This window comes from Camelus dromedarius, chromosome 15 (assembly GCF_036321535.1).
Source record: "Camelus dromedarius isolate mCamDro1 chromosome 15, mCamDro1.pat, whole genome shotgun sequence".
Lineage (NCBI taxonomy): Eukaryota > Metazoa > Chordata > Mammalia > Artiodactyla > Camelidae > Camelus > Camelus dromedarius.
The window spans coordinates 23,786,721-23,809,761 of NC_087450.1; the positions used below are offsets into that span (position 1 = coordinate 23,786,721).

Consider the following 23,041-nt stretch of genomic DNA (forward strand, 5'->3'; position numbering starts at 1 on the left):
AAAATTTTCATGGATCCCCTCAGTTTCCAAAGATACTTTTCATTCTGCTGCTTAAATGTGCACAAAATATATAACAAGACATAAGTCCCTTATTCTTGTAGCTCTTAATCTTAAAATTAAAATAAATATACATACAGTCTAAACCAAATTGCAAACCAAATTAAATTTTAATTAAAATAATTTTATGCAATGGTGTTTCACTTAAATGAAATTGCTACCCAGAGCATGCAGTGGTATTAACCATTTTGATGCAGGTTCATTGGAGTTTGAAGAAAAGAGAAAAGGAGAGCTGAGAAATATTGCTGGTGGATTAAAATTGGATCACTTTTAATGTCCACCAAGGTAATTCACTTTCAATTATATTTTGGCTGTTGAACTATACTTGGCAGAACTATACTTCTAGAATGTGACATTTCAGATTGAACCTCATGGATCATAGCTTTGGTAGTTATAACCACAAGAATATATGTTTTACATACATATATGTTTGTTTCTATGTTAATCTTTAAATGCTTAGTATAAACATAGTCTGGATCATCTATATGGTTACTTCAAAACAAAGTTCTGCCACAAGATTTCAGTGTCCACATTTACCTTTGAGTTTATGATCCAGTTACCACCATTTCAATTATTTTGGATTGATGTGAGGAAACAGTTGGGCTTAATATGTAAATTCTGCTCTCCAGCATTTCCAACTGGATGAAAGCTAACTGATCCATGGGGTTCTGAAGGAAAGAAGGTTGTTCAGTATTTCAAACAGAGAAAACTAGAGGGAAAATGTACAAAAGGCTAGATCAAAGCTGAATTTACCATTTATTGAGTTGCTGACAAGTTGTGTCAGGTGAGATAAACCTCTCACATCTTCTGTTGCATTTAATCTTTACAAAAATCCTATGAGATTTATATTGTTATCAGTTTCTATAGATGAAGAAACTGAGGCTCAGCGAGATAGGGTCAGACAACCAGCAAATGGCAGAGCCAAGACTGGGACCACTCAGGACTAAGTTTGTTACTGATTCCCAATAGGTAGGTAGCCCCTCAATGGGTCTTCTGCCCTGAGTCAAAAATGCCAATCAAATGAAACTGGGCTCAGTACAGCACAGCAGGAACATTATTCATTGATCAAGGAAAGGAGAAGGGAGATATTTCGTCACCCATTATCAGCCGCTGAGAGCTAGTAGATCCTTCCTTTGATTTACCTCTTTGTTTCAAAATCACCTGATACTTGCCAGAGAAGTTCTACAGCTGGGCTTTAAGAGATATGCAGTGATTAAATACCCTGAACCAGCTCTGACTTGACCGCATAAACACGCCTATGCAGAGGAAATCTGGAGGTGTCCGAAAGTTAGCTTCGCTTCATTACCATGCTAAGATCTCCGCCCAAGGAGGGGGGCGGCAGTGGAATTTGTACTCTGTCAAAGTACTCTGTACATTACCAAAAGGTGATTTAGTATTCATATTTTATAAATCTAGAGTCATTGAATTGTGGCGAGTAGATTCTGATAGATTTGTCCTTCTGACAGGTTTCAATGGTTTGGTCTTGAAAATACTGGCAACACAAGGCCAAGTCAAAGGTAGAGGAAGAGGGAAAAACTACTTTTAACACTAAACATACGTAAATAGAGTTAGTGGTAATCTCTTCTATTGGCACGGAAATTCCAAGTCGGTGATAATAGCTCTTGTGGCAGGGTATCAGGGATCTGCTTTGCCACCAAATCATTTGTCTGTTTGGAGTTCAACAGTTTTTGTTTTTAAAACTGCGTTTGAGTGTGCATTGGGTTTGTTGTTTGGATTTCTTTGTGGGGAAAGGGGTAATAACCTTAAAAGAGAAATATGACCCTCATAATAGAAAAATGATCATTGGGCTCATTCCAGGAACTATATAAAGATTTTCCAACAGACTGGATTAAGAGGGGGTGGGAGAAATTAATCTACCCCCTAAAATTTTTATCAGATTCAAATTCCAAACACTTTTTCATTCTTGTAAAACTTAAGAAGGAGAAGGAGAAGAAGTAGGAAGCATTTTGCATTTAAAAATTGGCTTAGAAAGTATTAACTTGACCAAAATGAGCAGAGAAATGAATTGCTAAATACTAATAATGGAAATGAAGATGATCCGAAATGCAGGTTAAGATATCTAAAATGATATAGGACAAGAAATGACACTAATTACTAGAAATAAACTACTACAAACTTTGTAGTAGTTTATTTCTTGTTTGAAACTTATAAAATAAAAACTAGGGCAGAGGAGGGGAGAGAGAGTTCCCTTTCCATGGCCCACTACACAAATTCTCGTAATTCTAAACTCACAGAAGCCAATTAATAATAACGTGTTGTCTGATTACTTCTATTATTACTATATTTGCTTTACTTATTAAATACTTACATTATTCTAGGACTCTCTTTTAGACTACGATAGCAAAACAAAAAAAAAACCAAAAACCCAAACAGTTGATTTTTCTAATTGCTGTTCCTTGGCTGATAGAGAGAGGACAGGTTAAGCCACAATCGCGTTCACATAGTTTTGACCCTCTCTAGTCTTCGTAGAAAGGAGTCAGGTATCCGCTTCCTCGGCTTTCCCGGGAAGCACCACGGAAACGAAACTGAATCAGGCTCCTCCCACTATCTGCAGAGAGACCCAATCAAGGCCCAGCCCGGGCTGATCGCGTGCCCGGTATCATGGCGGCCTGCAGGCATTGCTGCTGCTCGTGCCTCCGGCTCCGGCCGCTTAGCGGTGGTCCGCTCCGTCTGCCAGGGCGGAATCGCACACTCACCCAATTGCAGGTGCGAGCACTATGGGGTGGCTCGGGGTCCCGAACCGTGGCTGTGGACTTAGACAGCAGGTAAGGCACGATGTGCGTTCTCTGTCCTTTCACAAGGCGTCCTGTCCGACCAGCCCGAGTACATTCATCTCTCAGAGTAGTAATCCGGCAACCCAGGTCTCTTTCCCCCTCTTTACCCCAAACCTAAATTCCAAATTTCCCTTTCCGGGTTTGGGTCTGTCTTATGGCACTCTTCTTCTAGCTCCGTCTCAGCCTCGTGCCCTTTGCTTCTTGGTCCTCCCTCCTGCCCAGTTAAGGCTTCCTTTCCCAAGCTGAGCTGTTCACCTGATTTCCAGTCTCTTTACTTTTGATGACTCCTGGGCTATGAAATGGGAAACATTCCATCTTGGGATAATGAGTTGACAATGGATGCTTACGTTATCCAGTCCAGTTTATTGCCTAAAAGCGTGACCAAGTATGACCCTGGGTAGGAAGGGAAGTGCAACGTCAGTTTATTCAATGCTAGTTATACGATACCCTCTGTTTAAGCCTCTAGTAAAGACACTATTACTCCTGTTACATAGTTAAAATAACAGAGGCTCAAAGAAAGTTGGTAACTTTCTCAGAGTCAACCAAAGCTAGTACTATGAGATTTTGAACTAGGTGGATTTTAAGCTGTTTTTCAAGCCCATACTTTTTCTAGGGGTCTGTTTGCCAGAATTCACGTCTAAAATCATTTTTTAAAAGTTCCTACTGGAATCATTTTTAGAATAAATGAAACTGCTAATGCTTTATACATTTACATTTTTCACGTGTACTTTTTAAAAACTTTGACCCTAGTTGATACAAAAAGCCAGAAAATCTGGTTTTGAATCCAAGACTTCCTTACTTACTGAATGATCTTTGAACAAGTTACTTCACCACTCCTCCCCCGACTCCCCCAAATGAAGGAGACTTAACTAGATCAAGAGTCTGCATACTTTTTTCTGTAAGGGGCCAGATAGTAAATATTTTAGGCTTTGTGGGCTGCATACTGTCACATATTCGTGTGTGTTTACAAACCCTTTAAAAATGTAAAAAATGTTCTTAGCTGAAAGGCTGTACAGAAACAGGCTATAGGTTGTTGATCCATAGACTAGATGATCTCTAAGGGCCTTTCCACCTCTGGCATTCTGTGATTCTGATTTTTTTTTCCTTTAAGCAGCTCTTAAATTCTTTGTATTTTTAATGATTGTGAACTTTATCCCTTTTTTGTTTGCTTTTTGTGAGTAAGGGCCTATGGGGCTTGGTAGCTTTTATTTCTTCTATTAAAATCTTTGATTATTTTTAGACCAAGCTGGGAATTGTACTGATGACCTCTAAGTCTTTTTGTATTGAATTTTTATTTTAAACAGAAAATTAGAAATATCCTCTGGAAAACTGGCCAGATTTGCAGATGGCTCTGCTGTAGTACAGGTAAAAAGTCTGAGTTCTTTTAATTTTCATCTTTAAAATAGTGTGGAGACTGGTACTGAATATCTTTACAACATAATGTAACTTCTTAGAATTGTGGTACTGGAAATTAGTTCAGACCATTTCTACTGTCAGAACATTCCATACAACCAGGTAATCAAAGGGCTAGGTATATTAAATAACCTTTAAGACCTCTTCCAAACTTGGGTTCTGTTTTATTCTGTTAATAAATTGTGTAATGCTTTTCTAGAGAAAGTGATTTTAGGGTTTCTTCAGTAGTAATACTAGGGAAGTTTTTCCTTATTTATAGCCTAAATTTCCTAATAAGTAGAAAGTATGATTGGATGTGACCAAGTTATCAGTGAGCCTTCTCCTGTTTAGTTCTATTGCTTTTGATATAATAATTCTATAATTCTAATATAGATCATGATTATGCAGAAGGGATTAAGTTGGACTACTTGTGAATAATTATTTTGTCATTGCACCATTGAATAACAATTCTCTTTCCTTGGGTTTAACTGAGGGAGGATTTATTCAGTCACTACTTACATGTTATTATCTGATTTTAAAGGAATTTACCAGTGTTGTTTTGAGGGAGGAGTCCTTCAGTCACTACTTATATGTTAATATCTGATTTTAAAGGAATTTACCAGTGTTGTTATTTATGTTTATCTAAGTCAGGTGACACTGCAGTGATGGTCACAGCGGTCAGTAAAACAAAACCTTCACCTTCCCAGTTCATGCCCTTAGTGGTAAGTATTTGCTGATTTATCTAAACTGTATTATAGCATAAATGTAGAATTTGTAATACACTTGTTCAGTGCCTGGTGAGTGCAAAATGAAAACTTTGCACAATAAACAATTTTCCTTAATTGCTTGATACTGAGTCATTAAAAGAATTTAAACTGCTTTATAACCAGGTCTCATACTAGTGGTATGCATACTTCAGAATGTCCAGGTTCATAAGTTGACAAGAATAGCGGAAATGCATAAGTATTTTGATGTTGAATAAGCAATGAATTCATTGCTTTCATAGATTTCCCTCTAGTATGAGCCTGCAAATACATGTTTGGTGAAGAGTTTATTAGGATTTTATGGCTTCTTTCTATTACGAAAAGGGGAATGCAGTTATTATCTAAGAGAGTTGATACAAAAAGGCAGTGTTTGACTTGACCAAGATAAGCTACTATGGGAAGCAGTAAGATTACATAGTTAAAATCAATTTACTGAAACATTCAGCTCTCTTTTCTATAAGAGATACAAAACATTAAAAGTAAAATATTCTCCGCTCTTAGTCTGGAATACGTTGTTGGACCCTTAGGAGAATTAGTATCTATATAGTAGTTCTTGGGGAAGAGTTTGTTATTACAAAAAAACAGTCAAATGAACTTCATTTTTTGCATTGCTACTTTAGGTTGACTATAGACAGAAGGCTGCTGCAGCAGGTAGAATTCCCACAAACTATCTTAGAAGAGAGATTGGATCTTCTGATAAAGAAATTCTCACAAGTCGAGTAATAGGTAAGATAGAGGCATTAACCTTCTCTGATATGCCTGTCTTAGCATCTCTTCTCTTCCATCTGTGTTCTACAATCTCAAATTTTCTTTCACTACATTAACACCACCTGAGACTATTTACTTTCTGTATCCCCTCACTCAAATGTGGACTCCATGAGAGAAACAACTTTTTTTGTTTATTCACTACAGAATCTTCTGTACCTGGTATACTGCCTGGCACAAAATAGGCATTCAGTAAATATTTGTTGACTAAATGAATGCATCTCTATTGAACATATAAATTCTGTGGCCCACGCCTCTACTCTTTGAACCTGTCCTGAGTAGTTTTCATTTTTATGTTCAGCATAGTAATTCCTGAAAGCATTATATTCACCAACTCCGAACATGTCTGTAATCTTTCAAATCTTTGACATCCCTAAATATTGTGGGATCATTTGTAGTTTATAGCTCTTCTACCTAAAATTCCTACTTTGTGTATGTTTATATGCATTTATCAGACACAGAATACCAAGGAAAGATTTTCTTTTGGTCTGCTGTTGGTCTAAGTCCCTTTCTTCTGTTTATATAAATAAATAACAAGTAAACAATGAGTTCGGATGCCCGTGGAACCAGAATGAAAAGTTGCTCCTCAATTTTACACTTGGGTGCTCCTGCCCTGCTAGTTTTCTGTCTTTAGAGCATGGTGTATATTAACATTTTTCTGTGTCCCTCTCAGTAAATCAGTCCAAGGGTTTCATTTTTGTTACTGTTCTTTGGTTATATTGAATGGCTAGTTCTATTAATTTTAAGCTTGGTGTTTAATAGAGAAAATGTTTTGAACTGTAAAGCAACTTCTATCAGTACTATTTAATGTCTTTTTTTCCTTTTGGCAGATCGTTCAATTAGACCTCTCTTTCCAGCTGGTTACTTTTATGATACACAGGTAGGTTCTGCCTTAGGTTTATTCCTTTCCAGGTCAATTAAAAATGACTTAATGACTCTCTAATACTTCTTAGGCTAAACATTATAAAGAATACAAAATAAGAATTTTTGGTGATGCTGATGCTTTTTTACATTAAGTCTTTTTTTTTAAACAATAATTTTAAAAAAGCTAACATTTATTCGGTGTCAATATGAGCTGATACCTAAATTATGAGTAGGAGTTAGTTACCCAGTGTAGGAGTGTGAAGGAAGCATTCTAGGCAGATGGAATAGGAAACATGAAAGTCCTGAGGCAGGAAAGAAATGGGTGAATTTGAAAAAAAGGTTAGCGTGGTTGAGATGGGTGGGGACAGTTCAGGCTGAGCCTTGTAGGTCATATTAGTAAACAGACAAGGACAGTTGATATAACCTATCTATATTATTTATTTTTATTACTGGGCCCTCTAAACCTCTGCTTTATCATTTTACTACCTTCTGTGCATTACTTTCTTTTAGAATAAGGATCCATATACTTTAATTAAGTAGCTTTTATTTATTTGATAAAAATAAATATGCCTTGCAAATATTCCTTTGCAAGGATGTCACTGCTCAAGAAATTATTTTCCTAAGTGTATGACATAGGGATATTATTACAGTGTAAAGTAATTTATTTGTGTGTGCTTAACAAACAGAAGACAACAATATAGCTAGCATAGCTAACACTTACTAAATAGTTTCAACATGTCCAGTATTATAAATGCTTTACACACAATATTTCCTGTAATTTTCCTAAGGACTTTTTAGGAAGATGCTATTGTTTTAAGTACTTTGAATTTTTTTCCTTGTCCAGATCCTTTGTAATCTGTTAGCAGTAGATGGTGTTAATGAGCCTGATGTCCTAGCAATTAATGGTGGTAAGTATAAAAATTAAAATTATTGTTGATTTTTTAAAAGCAATGAAATATTTTTATTTTAGCTCTTTTTTTTTTTTTTTTTTTAAGCTTCTGTAGCCCTCTCGTTATCAGATATTCCTTGGAATGGACCTGTTGGTAAGTTAGGATTTGAAAATAAGAAACATTATTTATATTTTTTTCAGGAAATAACTAGTGAGCATGCTATGGCAAGGACATAGATTTATTAGCTCTGATTTATTATTTCTAAGAATGTCATCATATTCAACTCTGTAAAACTCTTTTCAGCTTTGAGACATTTTTATCCTTGTCTTGGGTTTTGTTTCTGATAGCAATATGTTATGGTGTTAGAGATAATTTTATATTCCTAGATACTCTGACTTCTTAATTGCCTCTTCTGTTTGAGGACATTTTTAACTGGGAAGTTATCAGAGTGTATATTCTTTCTACTCTTTCAAGGTAAAACAAACAAGTTTGTAACTTACAGCTCTTAAAAGTTGTAATCATACAATGTACAAATGGAGTTCATCAAGTAATAATTATTGAGTGTCCTAATGACAAATAAACTGAGTTAATAAGCACTGAAGAAACTAAAACAGACTAGGCATCTGCAGTACAAAGATGAATGAGACAGTTCTTGCTTTCAGTGTAAGTAAAACAGACAAATAATTTATAAACAGTATTATAAAGGTGTAGTCAAAGTGCTAAGAAAATGATAGAGAAGGGTGGGTTTAGTCTTGTGAGGTCAGGTTATCAAGGAGGGCTTCTCAGAGTAATCAACAGTTAAGATAAACCGCAATAAGATCATATGGTAAGCACTTGCCTTAAATAAAGTACAGTCTAAACCAGGAGAAAAGCATGAGCATATGAGCATAATCACAGAGATGTAGAAAACCAGGAGAAAAGCATGAGCATATGACCATAATCACAGAGATGTAGAAGGAATGGTGTATTTGAGCAACTGAGTGGTCCTGTGAGGCCAGAAGGTAGGGTGAGATAGGATGATCTGTGGGCCTTAAATACCTTGGTATTAATAAGGATTTTATTGTGGTCACAAGTGAGGATAGGGACTGAAGTTGTCACTGGAATAATGTCTTGAAAACTGAGTTTTTATTAAACAACTACCAATATTTTAATGTATTTTAGGGGCAGTACGAATAGGAATGATTGATGGAGAATGTATTGTTAACCCAACACGAAAAGAAATGTCTTCTAGTACTTTAAATTTAATAGTTGCTGGAGCACCTAAAAGTCAGATTGGTAAGTAGTTTAAATGGTAGATTTGTTCTGGGTTTTACTTACAAGTCTGGCTTCTTAAAAATGCATTTAAACTCTTTTTTGTGTGTTTTGTCAGTTAGTCATAAAGATTTTTTGTTTTGTTTTACTTTTGCCCTGTTTTAGTAGTGCTCTTACTTCATATCAAACAATACCTAAAATAATAGAATGTTCTATTCACGTGTAATTGAAACGTACAGAAATCTTTGATAATTCTAGTATTTATTTTTAGACTGATAAACTCGTCTAAAATTTGAAGTTCTAAATCTGGTAACAAATTGTCTTCTTAGTTTAAATATATTAATTCATTTAATGTAGTAATTCTAAGCCTAGTTACTGTCCTTTAAGAAAGAAGTATCATATTTCCAGTAGGTGGAAAACTAGTAAAAAAGTAGAAGAAATGGATTAACCATGGATCACCTTCACTCCTTGTAACAAAAATGTCATAATTGCATGAATGAAAATCAGGGCCTGTTGAAGGAGAATGGGCTTTAACAGTCAGAATGACTTGGGTTTGAAATACAGCATATGCCATAGTTAGGCATGTGACCTTGGACAAATTAATTATAAAGTCTCTTATCAGTTAATTCTACTATGTGACATTTGATGTCTGTAACTTTTTGACATGAGATCTTCTGATGTGAGAACATTTTGATGAAATGTAAACTATTAAACTTTTCATGCTTTTTTGTACAATTAATATGTGAAACACCTCATTTCCAGTTTCTTCTTTTGGAAAGTTAGTTGGTAATGAGTTAGAATTAGGTACTATATGATAGACAAAACACATGTAACAGGAGTTGTGTATTATCTACATATTAGTTAGAGACTGTGTTGTTAAACTAAATAACAAGGCTTAAACAAGATGGGAACTTATTTTCTCTCAGGTAAAAAAGATTCAGAGGTAGTAAGTCCAGGACAGTTACAGCAGATCCATAATGCCTTAAGAAATCTGGATTCCTTCTAGCTTTCTACTCTGCAGTCCTTAGAGAGTGGCCGTCATCTTTGTGCTTATGAACTTCCCACCTGAGCTCTGGCCAATTTATCTGACTTACAGACAGGAGGAAGAAAAAAGAAAAAGGAGGGAAATAGTAAAAAAGTGTGTGCCACCTGAGTGAGTCACTGTCCCTTTTAAGGAGCTCTCCCAGAGGTCTCCACATAGCAATTTCCGCTTACATCTTATTGGGCAGAACTGTGACACATCTGCATCCTTAACTATAAGGGAGGCAAGGAAATGGTTTCTGGATTCTACCTCCAGGTGGTGAGGAACTATTGCAATATAGAGAAAGTATTCCAAAGATTTGGGGAAGGCATGAATAACAGATAACACCTACATCATATGTGAGCATCTCAGAAAGGGCCTTGAGCAAACATTGGTTTACTGTTAAAAGTTCATATCTGAGATTTATTTTTCCTTCAAGTTACAGTGTTCATTTACTTTCAATTAGTAAATTGATTTGTCTACTTTACAGAGTTGTTGAAGATTAGAATCAAGGTTTGTTAAGTGCCCAGCATAATACCTAGTACCTAGTAAGCATACAGTTAATACCTGCTATTACCATTAAGACACAAAAATAAACTTGCTTCTAAATGGTCATATAACCTCTGTCTGCCTTCAAGTTTGAACCCCTCTAATTTTAAGTAGACACTGAGGAATGAACTAAGGATCATTACTGCATCTGTGTCATGCCATAGCAACCCCATAGGCAGCCTTTCAGCTAGCTGTTCTCAGCTATTGCCTTCTAGATGGAAGAATGGGACTAGACACTGCTTAAACCATCACAAGATAGTCTTGAGTAATTTATAAAGAGGCTGAAAGTGATTCAGAACCAACCTGTAAGGATACTGGTTTCAGAAATTATAAGCCTCCATTTTATGACTTTTGAATCACTATTTTCATGAAAATATTCAGCCAGCTCTCTGTGCTTTTGTCAGGGTTCACCATTTGACCACATGTTCATGTGTTAAAGTTAATATTGGGTACAAGTCAAGTACCATCATCATGGAACTTCTGGGATACAAAAATATGAAAAAGTAATTGCTACTACTTCATTATTAAAATTTTTAGTAATTTGAATCTTTAAAGTATAGCCTTATAGGGTGAATAATTTCTGTGTGCTGTCAGCTTCTAGATTACTTCAGCAGCCATTTAGATGCTTGTTTTCAACTGGTAAAATCACTAAGCTTTCTGTGTATACTAGGATATAATTCAGGAAAAAGTATACCAATAATAATAATTTTTCAGAAGAAAATTGTATCTAAAATTCATAGCTTCAGTATATCTCAAAAATCTTTTAATCTTCAACTACTGAAGGTGGTTAAGTTTAGAACAACCATTTTGACAAGTTTTTTCTTTAAAATTTTAGCCTCTATGGCAGTGCTGTCCAGTTGAACTCTGCAATGAAGGAAATGTTTTATATCTGAACATGTGACTGCTGAGTACTTGAATGTAGCTTGTAACTAAGGAACTGAATTTTTAATTTTATATAATTTTAACTTATTTAAATGCAAATAGCCATATGGGACTAGTAGTTATATTCAACAGCATAGTTCTACAGATTCAAAAACTATAAAAGTTTTCTTATAAAGCACTTTATAAATGAAAACTTACAAAAACAAAGTTTATGTGAGTAATATTCATTTTCTTTACCATATTCTCATATTATCTTTTTAAAATCAATTCACAGGTATAATTTACATTAAATGCATGTTTTAAAATCTCCCATTTTATTCTGTGAAAGTGAGAGATGATGTCTTGGGAATACAGATAAGAAAAAGGATGTAACTATCTCAATATCATGGTATAAGATGAAGCTTCTTCATGCCTCAAGTGAAGAATTAAAACCTTACCTCCCTTTACTGTCCCCGGTTTAATATATTTATTTAATGTTTCTCTACTTTTAGAAACACAACAGGGAAGTGTTAAGATTTTTGCTTTGCTTCAGCCATCAAACAATTTAGAAAATTCAAGATAAGGGAAGTGTATTGTATTTCTGTTTAACATGGTCTTACCATGGTTTGCTTAACATAGTTTCTTCCTTTATTGTGTCCTTTCTATTTAGAGACCTTCCTTTAGCCATTCTTTTAGAGTGACACATTTTCTTAGTTCTTCATCTAAGGGTCTTCATTTCTCCTTCATTCCTAAATATTTTCACAGGTATAGGATTCTGGGTTGACAGTTCTTTTCTTTCAGCACCTGAAAAATATGCCTCTTCTCTCTGGCATGGTTTCTGATAATAAATCTGCTATTGTTTGAATTGCTTTTCCCATGTGGGTAAGGTGTCATTTTTCTCTGCTGGTTTCAAGATTTTTTCCTTTGTCTTTGGTTTTCAGAAGTTTGATTATGATGTGTCTTTCTTTGGGTTATGCTATGTAAGGTTTACTCAGCTTCTTGAATCTGTAGGTTTGTGTCTGCCAAATTTGGGAAGTTTCCAGCTATTTTTCACCCCATTACTTTTCAGTCCTGCCCTCTCTCTTGTCTCTTTCCAGGACTCCAGTGACACAAATGTTAGACCTTTTGTTTCACAGTTCTGCTTCAAATGATTAATGGAATTTCAATATATAAAGCACATAAGTAGATTTTTTTTCATTGTAGATTATACCTTTAAGTGACTTTTTAGATAATAATAAATCTTAATGACAATATGATGTGGTTAAACATATTAGATATGATGATAACTATGATGGTTAACTGTTACATGATCTTTGACTTTGGACAAGTTGAGAAATGTCAGAAATGACAGGAGTCTATTCAGCCCTGTAGAAACCAAAGCAAAAGCTGAATATTAGAGTTTAGCTAGATACCATGCTAGAACCCTTACTTTGGAGCTTTCCTGCTTTATACAGGAATTTTACTGTTACAGAACCATAAAAACAACCTTTTTATGGTAGTAACTAGGGTCCTGTAGTTGGCTTACTTGAAACAATATCACTGCAAAGATTTCCCCACCTGTGTGAGGATTAGACAATGTGACAATGTCAGAATTAAGTGGGATGTCACATCAAATAATTGTAAAACAGGAAACAGTTATTGGACACCTGCTATGCTGATATTTTAAAATTTCATTTTAAAATACATTTTAAAAATAAATGCAATTGTATACACTAAATGGTAGATTTTATGGTATTTGAATTACGTCTATAAAGCTGTCATAAAAAAGAAGTATGCATAATTTATTTTCTTTTCTGTTTCATTTTTTATGATTAAGCCCTCATTAAATTTATAAAGAATATAAACCTAATTTCAAATATCAAGGTTTCTTTATTCATTTAGTGCTGTTTATATTTTGGAATTATGTTGATTCTGAATAAAGAAATCAAAAAAGTGGATTAATAAAACTGATCTGTAGTATTAATGTTATGTCATGGTATTTAAAAATGCTATATTGGTAAAGGTTCAATGGCCGTCTTTTTTTTTTCCCCCTTTAGTCATGTTGGAAGCCTCTGCAGAGAATATTTTGCAGCAGGACTTTTGCCATGCTATCAAAGTGGGAGTAAAATATACACAACAAATAATTCAGGGCATCCAGCAGTTGGTGAAAGAAATTGGTGTTACCAAGAGGACACCTCAGAAGTTGTTTATCCCTTCACCAGACATTGTGAAACACGCTCATAAGTAAGAACATCTGTACAAAAGAAAATATGAAATTGTCACCAAATTTAATTTCATCTCAGAAAAAAACCTTTTCATGGAAGCACTGTCCATCCATTACTTCTTATAGCATTCTTCTATTTTAAGAATCATTTCCATAAATACCATTTGATGTTTTAAAAAGGATAAACTCACATCCTTCTTCAAGAGCCCAAGTTTGAATCTCAAAGGAAAGGGAGAGTGAGTTTGTTGGTCAAGATTCAGATAATCTTCATATCTCTGTGTCAAGGAAAAAGTATAAAGCATAAGATATTTGAATATCTAAGGAAACTGTTGAGGTTCTCAAGAAGAAATATAACCACCCACTATACACCCAGTGCTAATAATATGCCTGCACATAAGCACTCAGTAAATTTCTGAATGAATGACCAGAAAATTATTTCATTTTATTTGAAATAAATGAAAAAGTTAATATTTCCCTTAGTATGAGTCTCCCATCTATCACTCAGAGATTAAAGAGTTATATACACTGTCCCCAACAAAAGGGGTGCCTGCGATAACAGCCAAAATGTATAGAACAGAAAAAAAGGAACAGGTCAGAAAAGAAACAGTATGGGTAGAGAGGAAGAAAAAGTGATTCCCCTAAGAGGTGAGAAGAAAGAAATTCGTGTTCTGTATCATGTTATAAATAGTAAAGATAAGCAGTATTACAGAGCAATAATATATGTTTTTACTTCTTTATGAAATGTTTGTTAAATATTTTAGCTTATTATTAATATTTTAGTTTTGTTTGTAATAGACACTGCCTAGTGTTTCCAGATACTATGCTGATGTTTATTTTGTGCTTAAAATAGATTCGCCATGGAAAAACTCTATGCAGTTTTTACAGATCATGAACATGATAAAGTAGGTATACCTGAATTTTGTCTTATATGATTGTTCTGGGAATTCTTTTTTGTTATAACTTAATTTTGTTTATGAATATTAGTCCTTTTTTATGAAAAATCTCTAAACAGAAAGCTAAATAAAAACCTAGCTGTTTGCATCTCTAGTCTCTTTTTGTTGATTATATACAAGTTTTAGGGAAGTGTGTAAATATTTTTGAATGAATTAAATAGGTAATTTTTCTTACAAATCAGTAACCAGTTGCAGTCTTTTAAAGAATACTATCATTAGAGAAATCCGATTACTATTACAATATGTAATTGTATAATAATTAAAAATATTTTAAAATAGAAATGTTAAATGTTGCCATGTACATATAATAACTGAAACTCAACTTTCTTTTAGATTTCCAGAGATGAAGCTATTAACAAGATAAGATTAGATACAGAGGAACAACTAAAAGGTAAATTTTATTATTTAAAAAAAATTTAAAGAAAATAATAATTTTAAAATTATAGTCCTAAAATATAGACCTTGAAGAAATCAGTTATTTTCATTACTCCTTAGTTTTATCTTTAGTAAACTTGTGATAATGATACATCCCAAGGTTACTGTTAAATTTCTATGAACGGGGTAATAAGCACTGCATCTGATATAGAGTGGGCTCCAATAAATATTGAATGTCAGATATTCCTGATCTTTTTTGGATCAAACCCTTATAACTCCAATATGGGTATCCTTGAATCCTGTCATTTGAAAACATAAAAGATATTCTTTAAAATTCTTGAGTTCTCCTGTGTTTTCTACTAACTTATTTAATGACACAAGTGTTAACCATAATTTGCTGACTCACTTATTCTCATCCCTGTGAATTTTTGTGATAAATACACTTGTACTACTGAGAAGTATTTTGACACTTCATATATGCAAGTGGAGAACTGATACTGTCAGTTTCAAAATGTTTTTTTGTATTTCAAGTTTCTGGCTTAAATGTGGTACAGATTTTGAAATTTGTTAAGAATACGATTTGGTTTAAAAAAAAAAAAAACAAACCAAAAACTTGCTCTGGTTTTGTGGGCTTGTATACTTTTAAAATAAAATCAAGAAAGCAGTAAAAAAAAAAATAAAAATAAAATTCTTGAGTTCTTAATTTGTGAAATTGCAATACTAATAATATGGTTTATGGAGATTAAATGAATAAATCATTTACATATGTGCTTGGCACATAGCAAGTGTTCAGTAAGTGTTGACTGATGCTGTTATTGTTAAGATGTGGAGTTATAAAATTTAGATTTTAGAGAATCTAGCCCTCTAAAAATTATTAAACAAAGGATTTTATTGTTTAATATCTATCATACAAACTGAGTGTGCACTGAGCATGACATAAAGTTCTTATTAATTTTTCTGCTGATAGACAAATATCCTCTCACCTTAATAAGTACCTTATTTTAAGATAAAAATTCTGCTCCTAGCATTGGTATTAAGGCCATTATCTATAATTCCCATTGAAAAACTTTGGTCTCTTCTCACTATAATCCATCATTAAGAATGAGAAGTTATATAACACCTGTTGCCTTATTTAAAAAGAAAAGTGATTTTGTGTTTGTATTAATACTTAGTAGAATACCTTCATCACTCTCTGAGTTCATAGGATATTTCAAATGCTTTGTTACTAATTATTTTCCTAAGTACAACCCAGTTAAAGCGTAAAAGTTCATTTTAAAGTATAATATTTAAAATTATTCTTGCCTTACAAAGACATTAATACTTAATATTTATCTCCCTTTCTGTAGCCATTTCTTATGTTCTGGTTACTTTAAAGTTATATTCAATAAACCAAATGCTTAAGAGAACAGTGCCTAAAACTTGGCATAAATCAGTTGGTAGGGTAAAGTAGCTTAATATTTATAAGCTGAGGCAGACAGATCTGTATTCAAGTCACTGCTGTCAGTTACTACCTGTGTGATCTCAGGCAGTTTGCTCCTCTTTAGGCCTGTTTTTTCTTCTGTAATATGGGCTTAATAATAATAGAATTTACCTCATAAATTGCTATAAAGATTTAAAGGCATTAAGAAAAAAACATATGAAGTACCTGGGTCATGAAAGAACTTGATAAAACAGTCAGTAGGGATTTGTAATATATAAAGAAAGTTATTCCTGTATTTGTGGACTAAAATTAGAGTTCCTAAGGCAAGAAGGAGGCTACTTTTAAAAATGTCAGTTAAACCTTCTCCTGATATGGTTGGCTGAATTTGTCAGGTAACAACTCAACAGAGCTGATTTCAAAGCATTATTCTGGTAAACAGCAAACTAAGTTCCCAGTAACAATGCATTTAAGGTATAATACTTGTGTCTCTCCTACTTGAGAACATTTAATTTACCTACTTTGAGGTCTAAATGTTCAGTCAACTCCCTTGGTAATTGATTTGATACTGTGAACTTAAGAGAGATATCTTCTAGAAAGAGAAAATCGTTGTTTTGGTTTGTCTGTCTTCTATAGAAAAATTTCCAGAAGTAGATTCATATGAAATAATTGAATCCTTCAATGTTGCTGCAAAGGAGGTTTTTAGAAGTATTATTTTGAATGAATACAAAAGGTAAACATATCCTTTTTTGGTGGAATTGAAGCATGTGCTCTCTGCAAGTTGCCTTTAAAGTGTCAAGTGGCTCAAAGCAAGGAACTGGTGTTTTTCAAGTGAACAGCAAAGAATTATATAATTTTTTTTTATAAATGGATACCTGTTGAAAGTGTGTGGATTGTGTAGATGGGTTTGACTGCCTCTCTGTGGGCCTCATATGTAGAGCATTGCTTCACAGCTGTGATTACATATCAGAGTTGCCTGCAGGGCTTTTTAACATAAAAGTGTGTGAGTCACAGTCCTTGAAATTCTGATTCAGTGGGACTCAGGATGGGGCTCAGGTATCTATATTATTTTTTAAAGTCCTACAGGTGATTATGATGTGCAGTTTGAGTTGAGAACTTTCCTAGTAGGGATCAAGAGATAATGTGTGATTTTTCTGATTTCCATCACTGTCTTAACATACTTATTTCCTTTATTATTATAGATGTGATGGTCGAGATTTGACTTCACTTAGGAATATAAATTGTGAGGTAGATATGTTTAAAATTCTTCACGGATCAGCATTATTTCAAAGGGGACAAACACAGGTAATATATATTAAAAAAACTATGATTATTTGCTGATTCAGGATTGCTTAATTAGTTCTAATAGAAGTATATTACATAGATGCTGCAGGTTTTTATCATATGGAATATATTATCTATTCAGATTAATATCTGATTTTTTAAAAAATATGTTTAACAGCTTTTTTGAGGTATAATTCCATACAAGAAACTGCACATATTTAAAATGAATGTTGAATAAATTTTCACATGTATACAGCTGGGAAACCAGAGTCAAGATGATGAACGTATCAATCACCCCCAAAAGTTTCCTCATGCCTCTCTACCCTAGTCCCTCTCCTAGTCCCTCTCCCTTTCTGTCCTAGTCCCTCTCTGTTCTAGTCCCTCTCTGTCCTAGTCCCTCTCTGTCCTAGTCCCTCTCTACCCTAGTCCCTCTCTGTTCTAGTCCCTCTCCCTCCCTGTCCTAGTCCCTGTCCTAGCTGTCCTAGTCCCTCTCTGTCTAGTCCCTCTCTGTCCTAGTCCCTCTCTATCTAGTCCCTCTCTGTCTATTCCCTCTCTACCCATCCCTCTGTCTATTCCCTCTACCCTAGTCCCTCTCTGTCTAGTCCCTCTCTACCCATCCCTCTGTCTAGTCCCTCTCTACCCGTCCCTCTGTCTAGTCCCTCTCTACCCTAGTCCCTCTCTATCTAGTCCCTCTCTGTCTAGTCCCTCTCTACCCTAGTCCCTCTCTATCTAGTCCCTCTCTGTCCTAGTCCCTCTCTGTCCTAGTCCCTACTTCCTGCTCCGCTCCCTTTCCTCAGGCAACTACTGATCTGCTTTTGGCACTGTAAATTAGTTTGCACTTTCTATAATTATCTGGTATTTTTATTATATTTTTCTTTTAATCTTAGGGACACAAAATTAAGTCATTCATACTCCTCAGTTTATGACATACTGTCACTGTTGTTCTATTCAAGGTCCTCATTCGTTTTCTCCATTTAGCCTGAATCTCAGTGCTATTCTTTTCCTTTACATAGACACTTGTTCTCTTATATTTAAGATATATGTGTATGCATTGTTTTGTGTATGGTATTATGCTTAATTTTAATTATATTAATTACTAATTTTGCCCATCTAATGGGTACCAAGTGGTATGTCATTGCTTTCGTTTGTGTTTCCTTGATTATGAGTGAGGGTGAACATCTCTTTATATGACAGCCAATCAACATAATTGTATAAACCATACCGTGGGGGGCTGCACACCTCTAGGGCACTCTTTTCACAAAGATAGCGTCCCTAGACTTGAGAATAGTGGTAGCCCTAGTTCAGGTTTGCTCTTTTGTGAATTATCTGCTTAGATCCTTTGGCCGGTTTTTTCTTCTTTTTTTTTTTTAATATGGTTTACTGTCTTTTTCATGCTATTTCTCAGTGAGTTCTTATGTGTTTTAAATATTAGTCCTTTTCAGTAACCAGAGTTTATTTGTATTATCTCCCTGTTTACCGTATGCCTTTTAATTTTGCTTGTGGTAACCCACTACAGGCATACCTTGGAGATTCTGCAAGTTCAGTTGCAAACCACCACAATAAAGCAAATATCACAATAAAGCAAGTCACACAAATTTTTTTGTTTCCCAGTGCATATAAAGCTTATTTTACATTATACTGTAGTCTATTAAGTATATGATATGTCTAAAAAACGAAAGTACATACCTTAACTTAAAAAATACTTACTGCTAAAAAGTACTAACCATCATCTGAGCCTTCAGCAAGTCATAACCTTTTTGCTAGTGGAGGTTTTGAAAATTTTGAGAATTACCATAGTGTGACACTGATAGACATGTTTGATGCAGGGTTGCCACAAACCTTCAATTTGTAAAAAACACAATATCTGAGAAAGCTAAAGTTAAACACAATAGTGAAGTGCAATAAAATGAGGTATGCCTGTATATGTCTACAGTGAACCTGAAATCTTTAGTTCTGGTCTTATTTAAGAACTCCTACCTTACCCCAAAGTCACAAAATTATGCACCTGCTTTTCTTATTAACTTTCTAGTTTTAGCTATTAAAGTTAGACCATTAATCTGTCCTCGAGTTTATCCCTATACATGGTGTAAGGTGGAAAGCTCCAGAGTAAGCCAGTTTTGCAATGCTGTTTACTAAAAATTTATTTTTTTCTCATTGATCTGTAATCTTACCTTATCATATTCAAAGTTTATAAAAACATTTTTGAACTATATTCTCTTCCATTGTTCTATGAGTTACCTGGGCTGGTGTCAAACTGTTTTTAATTATTATAGTTTTAATATCTGAAAGGCAAATCTTCCCTTTTTATTCTTCCTCCACTCCCCACAAAATTGTCTTAGCTATTCTGGTACATTTGTTCCTTTAAGTTTTAGTATTATATCAAGTTCTAAAAAAAAATCTTTCTAGGATTTAGATTTGTATTGGACTGAGTTTATGGAATGAGTGAGAAATGATATTTTTACAACTTAAATCACAGTCTTTACAATAAATATGGTCTGTCACCTTTGATTCAGGCTTTCTTTTATGCCTTTTAATAAGTTTTAAAAATGATTAAGGTATTTTTATTTGCATATTTTATTTGCATATTTTTGTTAGCCATCCTGACAATCTCTACATTTCAACTGTAGCATTTATTTAGTCCTTTAATGTTTAATGATTGATTGAATTTAGTATGTAATTGTATTATTTGTTTTTGTTTAGCTCCTCTTTTTTTCTGTTCTTAGTTTCTACCTTCTTTTTGGATTAATTGAGTATTCTTTTTAGAACTCCATTTTAATTTGTCCATTTGCTTTTTTTAAATTGAAGTTTGATTGATTTACTTCAATGTTGTGTTAGTCTCTGGTGTACAGCATAATGATTCAGTTATGTGTATATGTGTGTGTATATGTATACACACATACTCTTTTTCACTATAGGTCATTAAAGGATATTGGATATAGTTCCTTGTGCTATACAGTAGGACCTTGTTATTTATCTATTATATATATATAGTAGTTTGTATCTGCTAATTCTAAACTCCTGATTTATCCCTCCTCCTCTTCTTTGATAACCATGTTTGTTTTCTGTGTGTGAGTCTGTTTCTGTTTAGTAAATAAGTTCATTTGTCTCACTTTTTTAGATTCCACATATGAGTGTTATGTGATAATTGTCTTTCTCTGATTTCATTTAGTGTGATAATCTCTAGGTCTATCCATGTTGCTGCAAATGGCATTACTTCATTCTTTATGTCTGAGTAGTATTCCAGTGTGTGTGTGTGTGTGTGTGTGTGTGTGTGTGTGTGTGTATATACGTGTATATACATATACATACACACCTCTTTATCCATTCATCTGTCAGTGTACATTTAGGTTGCTTCCATGTCTTAGCTATTTAAAATTGTCTATTTGCTTTTTCGCTATACCTCTGTTATTTTTCACTGGTTACTATAGAGAATACATCCATAACTTTTCAGTGTTTTTATTGTTAATTTTTTCCACTTCACAAAAAATTAGTGATATTTGCAACCATTTAGATCCATTTGCCCCTCCTTTATGCTGTAGTTGTCTTATGAGTTACACCTACGTTTTAAAAACTCACAAGGCAACATTACAACTTTAAAGAGGAAAAAGATAGTCTTTTATATTAACCCAGATATTTACTATTTCTGATGCTTTTTATTTCTTCCTGAAGATCCAAGTTTCCAATTAATATTATTGCCCTTCACTCTGATAAGACTTCTTTAGTATTGTCCTGTGGGTCTTCTGACAACAAATTCGTATTTTTCATTTTTCTGAAAATGCTTTTATTTTGCCTTTTTTTTTTACCAAGAATCTTTTTACCAGGATACAGATTCTGAGTGGATGCTTTTTTCCCTTTGCCACTTTAAGAAATGTTCTACTGTTTTTCGTTTTCCTTTTTTTCTGAAAAGTCAGGGCTCATTCAAATCATTGTTCCATGTATGTTACTTACTTTCTTTGGGTCCTTTCAAGATTGTCTTTGGTTTTCAGCAGTATGACTATGAAAAGCATGGTTTTCTTATTCATCCTACTAAGGATTTCTTGAGCTTAAACCTGTAAATTTTTATCTTTCATCAAACTTGAAAACTTGCAGCTGTGATTTCTTCAAATGTTTTTTCATCCTTTTTTCTCTCATTCTGGGATTGCGAGTGCTTATGTTAGTCTTTTCAATATTGTTCCCCTTGCCCTCTGTTCTTTAGATTGGGCAATTTGTACTAATCCATCTTCATGTTCACTGACTTTTGCCATCTCCTTTCCATTATGATTTATTTTTCAGTTCTATTATGTCTATTGGTTCTTTTTTATGTCATTCAGTATAATTATAATAGCTCTTGAAAAATCCTTGACTCTTAATCCAACATCTGAATCAGCTCAGGGTCAGTCTCTATTCATTGTCTTTTCTCTTGAGAATAGGCCCTATTTCCTTTTTTTTTTTTTCTTTTTTGGTAGGTTGTATCTGGGATGTTGTGAGTGTTACATTGTAGTCTCTGAATTATGTCCCTCCAGTCTTCTTTGATTGACTTTTTTTTTTTTTAAGCAGGCAGTATTATTTGGCTGAACCTTTATTGAGGATTCGTTTATGGTCAGGTTTTTGAAATATTCCTCTTCCTGTCCTCCCCCATCACTCCTAGTACAGTGCTTTATATATGTAGTCTGTGTGATACTGGACCTTTGGATTATTGAGATTTACACATAATATTTATAATGTATAAATATATAATTTCTAATATTTATAGAATGAATAAATGTTTACTGTGTTAAGTACCTTTGCAAGCTTTGGATAGAATATACTTATCTCATTTCCTTAAGAGCTAAGTGGGTTTTTCAAATGTTTCTAGTTTTCACCTCTGTTGTTAGTAAATTAAAGCCTGAGGAATTTTTTTTCTTCTTTTTTAGGTGCTTTGTACTGTTACATTTGATTCATTAGAATCCAGCATTAAGTCAGACCGAATTATAACAGCTATAAAGTAAGTTATGTTTTTTGGTTATGATATTACAGTATATAAGTCACATGGTATATTATTATTCACTATTACTTTTTAAAACCTGTATCTCTGTACTTCATTTTTCTATTTATGTAATAGTGATCTCAAAGGGTTTTTTTTTTTAGTGTGCTGTATTGTCTCCTAACTCATCTGTTACAACAGATTTTGGTAAAGCTTTTAATTCTTTTTTAGTGGATACATTTAGTTTCTTCTCTGTCTCTAGAACCATTCTCCTGGACAGATTTCCTTGGTAATCTTGAGTGGATAGGTTTTTCTATTATTATAAAAAACAGAACAAATAAATAAGCAAGAGTCCCAGTGCCTAAAAAGAATCTGGAGGTTGCTAAATGAAAAAAACTTTATCTAATCTCAAGGCATATTTCAATTTGTGTTAAAAAATACTTGGTTATCCTCCTCTTTTCCTAAAGAGTCAGCAGCAAAATCAGGTTGATAATTTTTGATGATGAGAATCTACACTTCAGTCCCCACCAGCATTACTGCATTACTGGGACTCACAGCCATAGATCTTCCTCAGTGCCTTACAGGGCTTCTTCCCTTTCCTTTATTAAGGGTCTCAGAAGACTGCCTCCCTCTTCTCCCTCCTTCTATTTCCCAACTG

At 33.9% G+C, this 23,041-nt stretch overlaps 1 protein-coding gene across 4 annotated transcripts in view; it reads left to right on the forward strand.

Moving 5' to 3' along the window:
* Window positions 1-2,632: 2,632 nt before the first annotated feature.
* The window catches only part of PNPT1 (polyribonucleotide nucleotidyltransferase 1), a 42,853-nt gene continuing 22,444 nt past the window's right edge, over window positions 2,633-23,041 (forward strand). For 2 of the 4 annotated variants that reach the window (XM_010989751.3, XM_064494477.1), the window contains exons 1-14: window positions 2,633-2,843; window positions 4,157-4,217; window positions 4,892-4,966; window positions 5,629-5,734; window positions 6,604-6,653; window positions 7,482-7,545; window positions 7,633-7,680; window positions 8,689-8,802; window positions 13,246-13,432; window positions 14,263-14,314; window positions 14,699-14,756; window positions 16,794-16,890; window positions 17,360-17,462; window positions 22,334-22,404. In XM_010989751.3, the coding sequence (XP_010988053.2) occupies window positions 2,680-2,843; window positions 4,157-4,217; window positions 4,892-4,966; window positions 5,629-5,734; window positions 6,604-6,653; window positions 7,482-7,545; window positions 7,633-7,680; window positions 8,689-8,802; window positions 13,246-13,432; window positions 14,263-14,314; window positions 14,699-14,756; window positions 16,794-16,890; window positions 17,360-17,462; window positions 22,334-22,404 (1,250 nt within the window). In that variant the 5' untranslated portion in view covers window positions 2,633-2,679. The remainder of the gene's footprint in view (window positions 2,844-4,156; window positions 4,218-4,891; window positions 4,967-5,628; window positions 5,735-6,603; window positions 6,654-7,481; window positions 7,546-7,632; window positions 7,681-8,688; window positions 8,803-13,245; window positions 13,433-14,262; window positions 14,315-14,698; window positions 14,757-16,793; window positions 16,891-17,359; window positions 17,463-22,333; window positions 22,405-23,041) is intronic. The other 2 variants (XM_064494478.1, XM_031467061.2) reach the window with 2 other exon arrangements.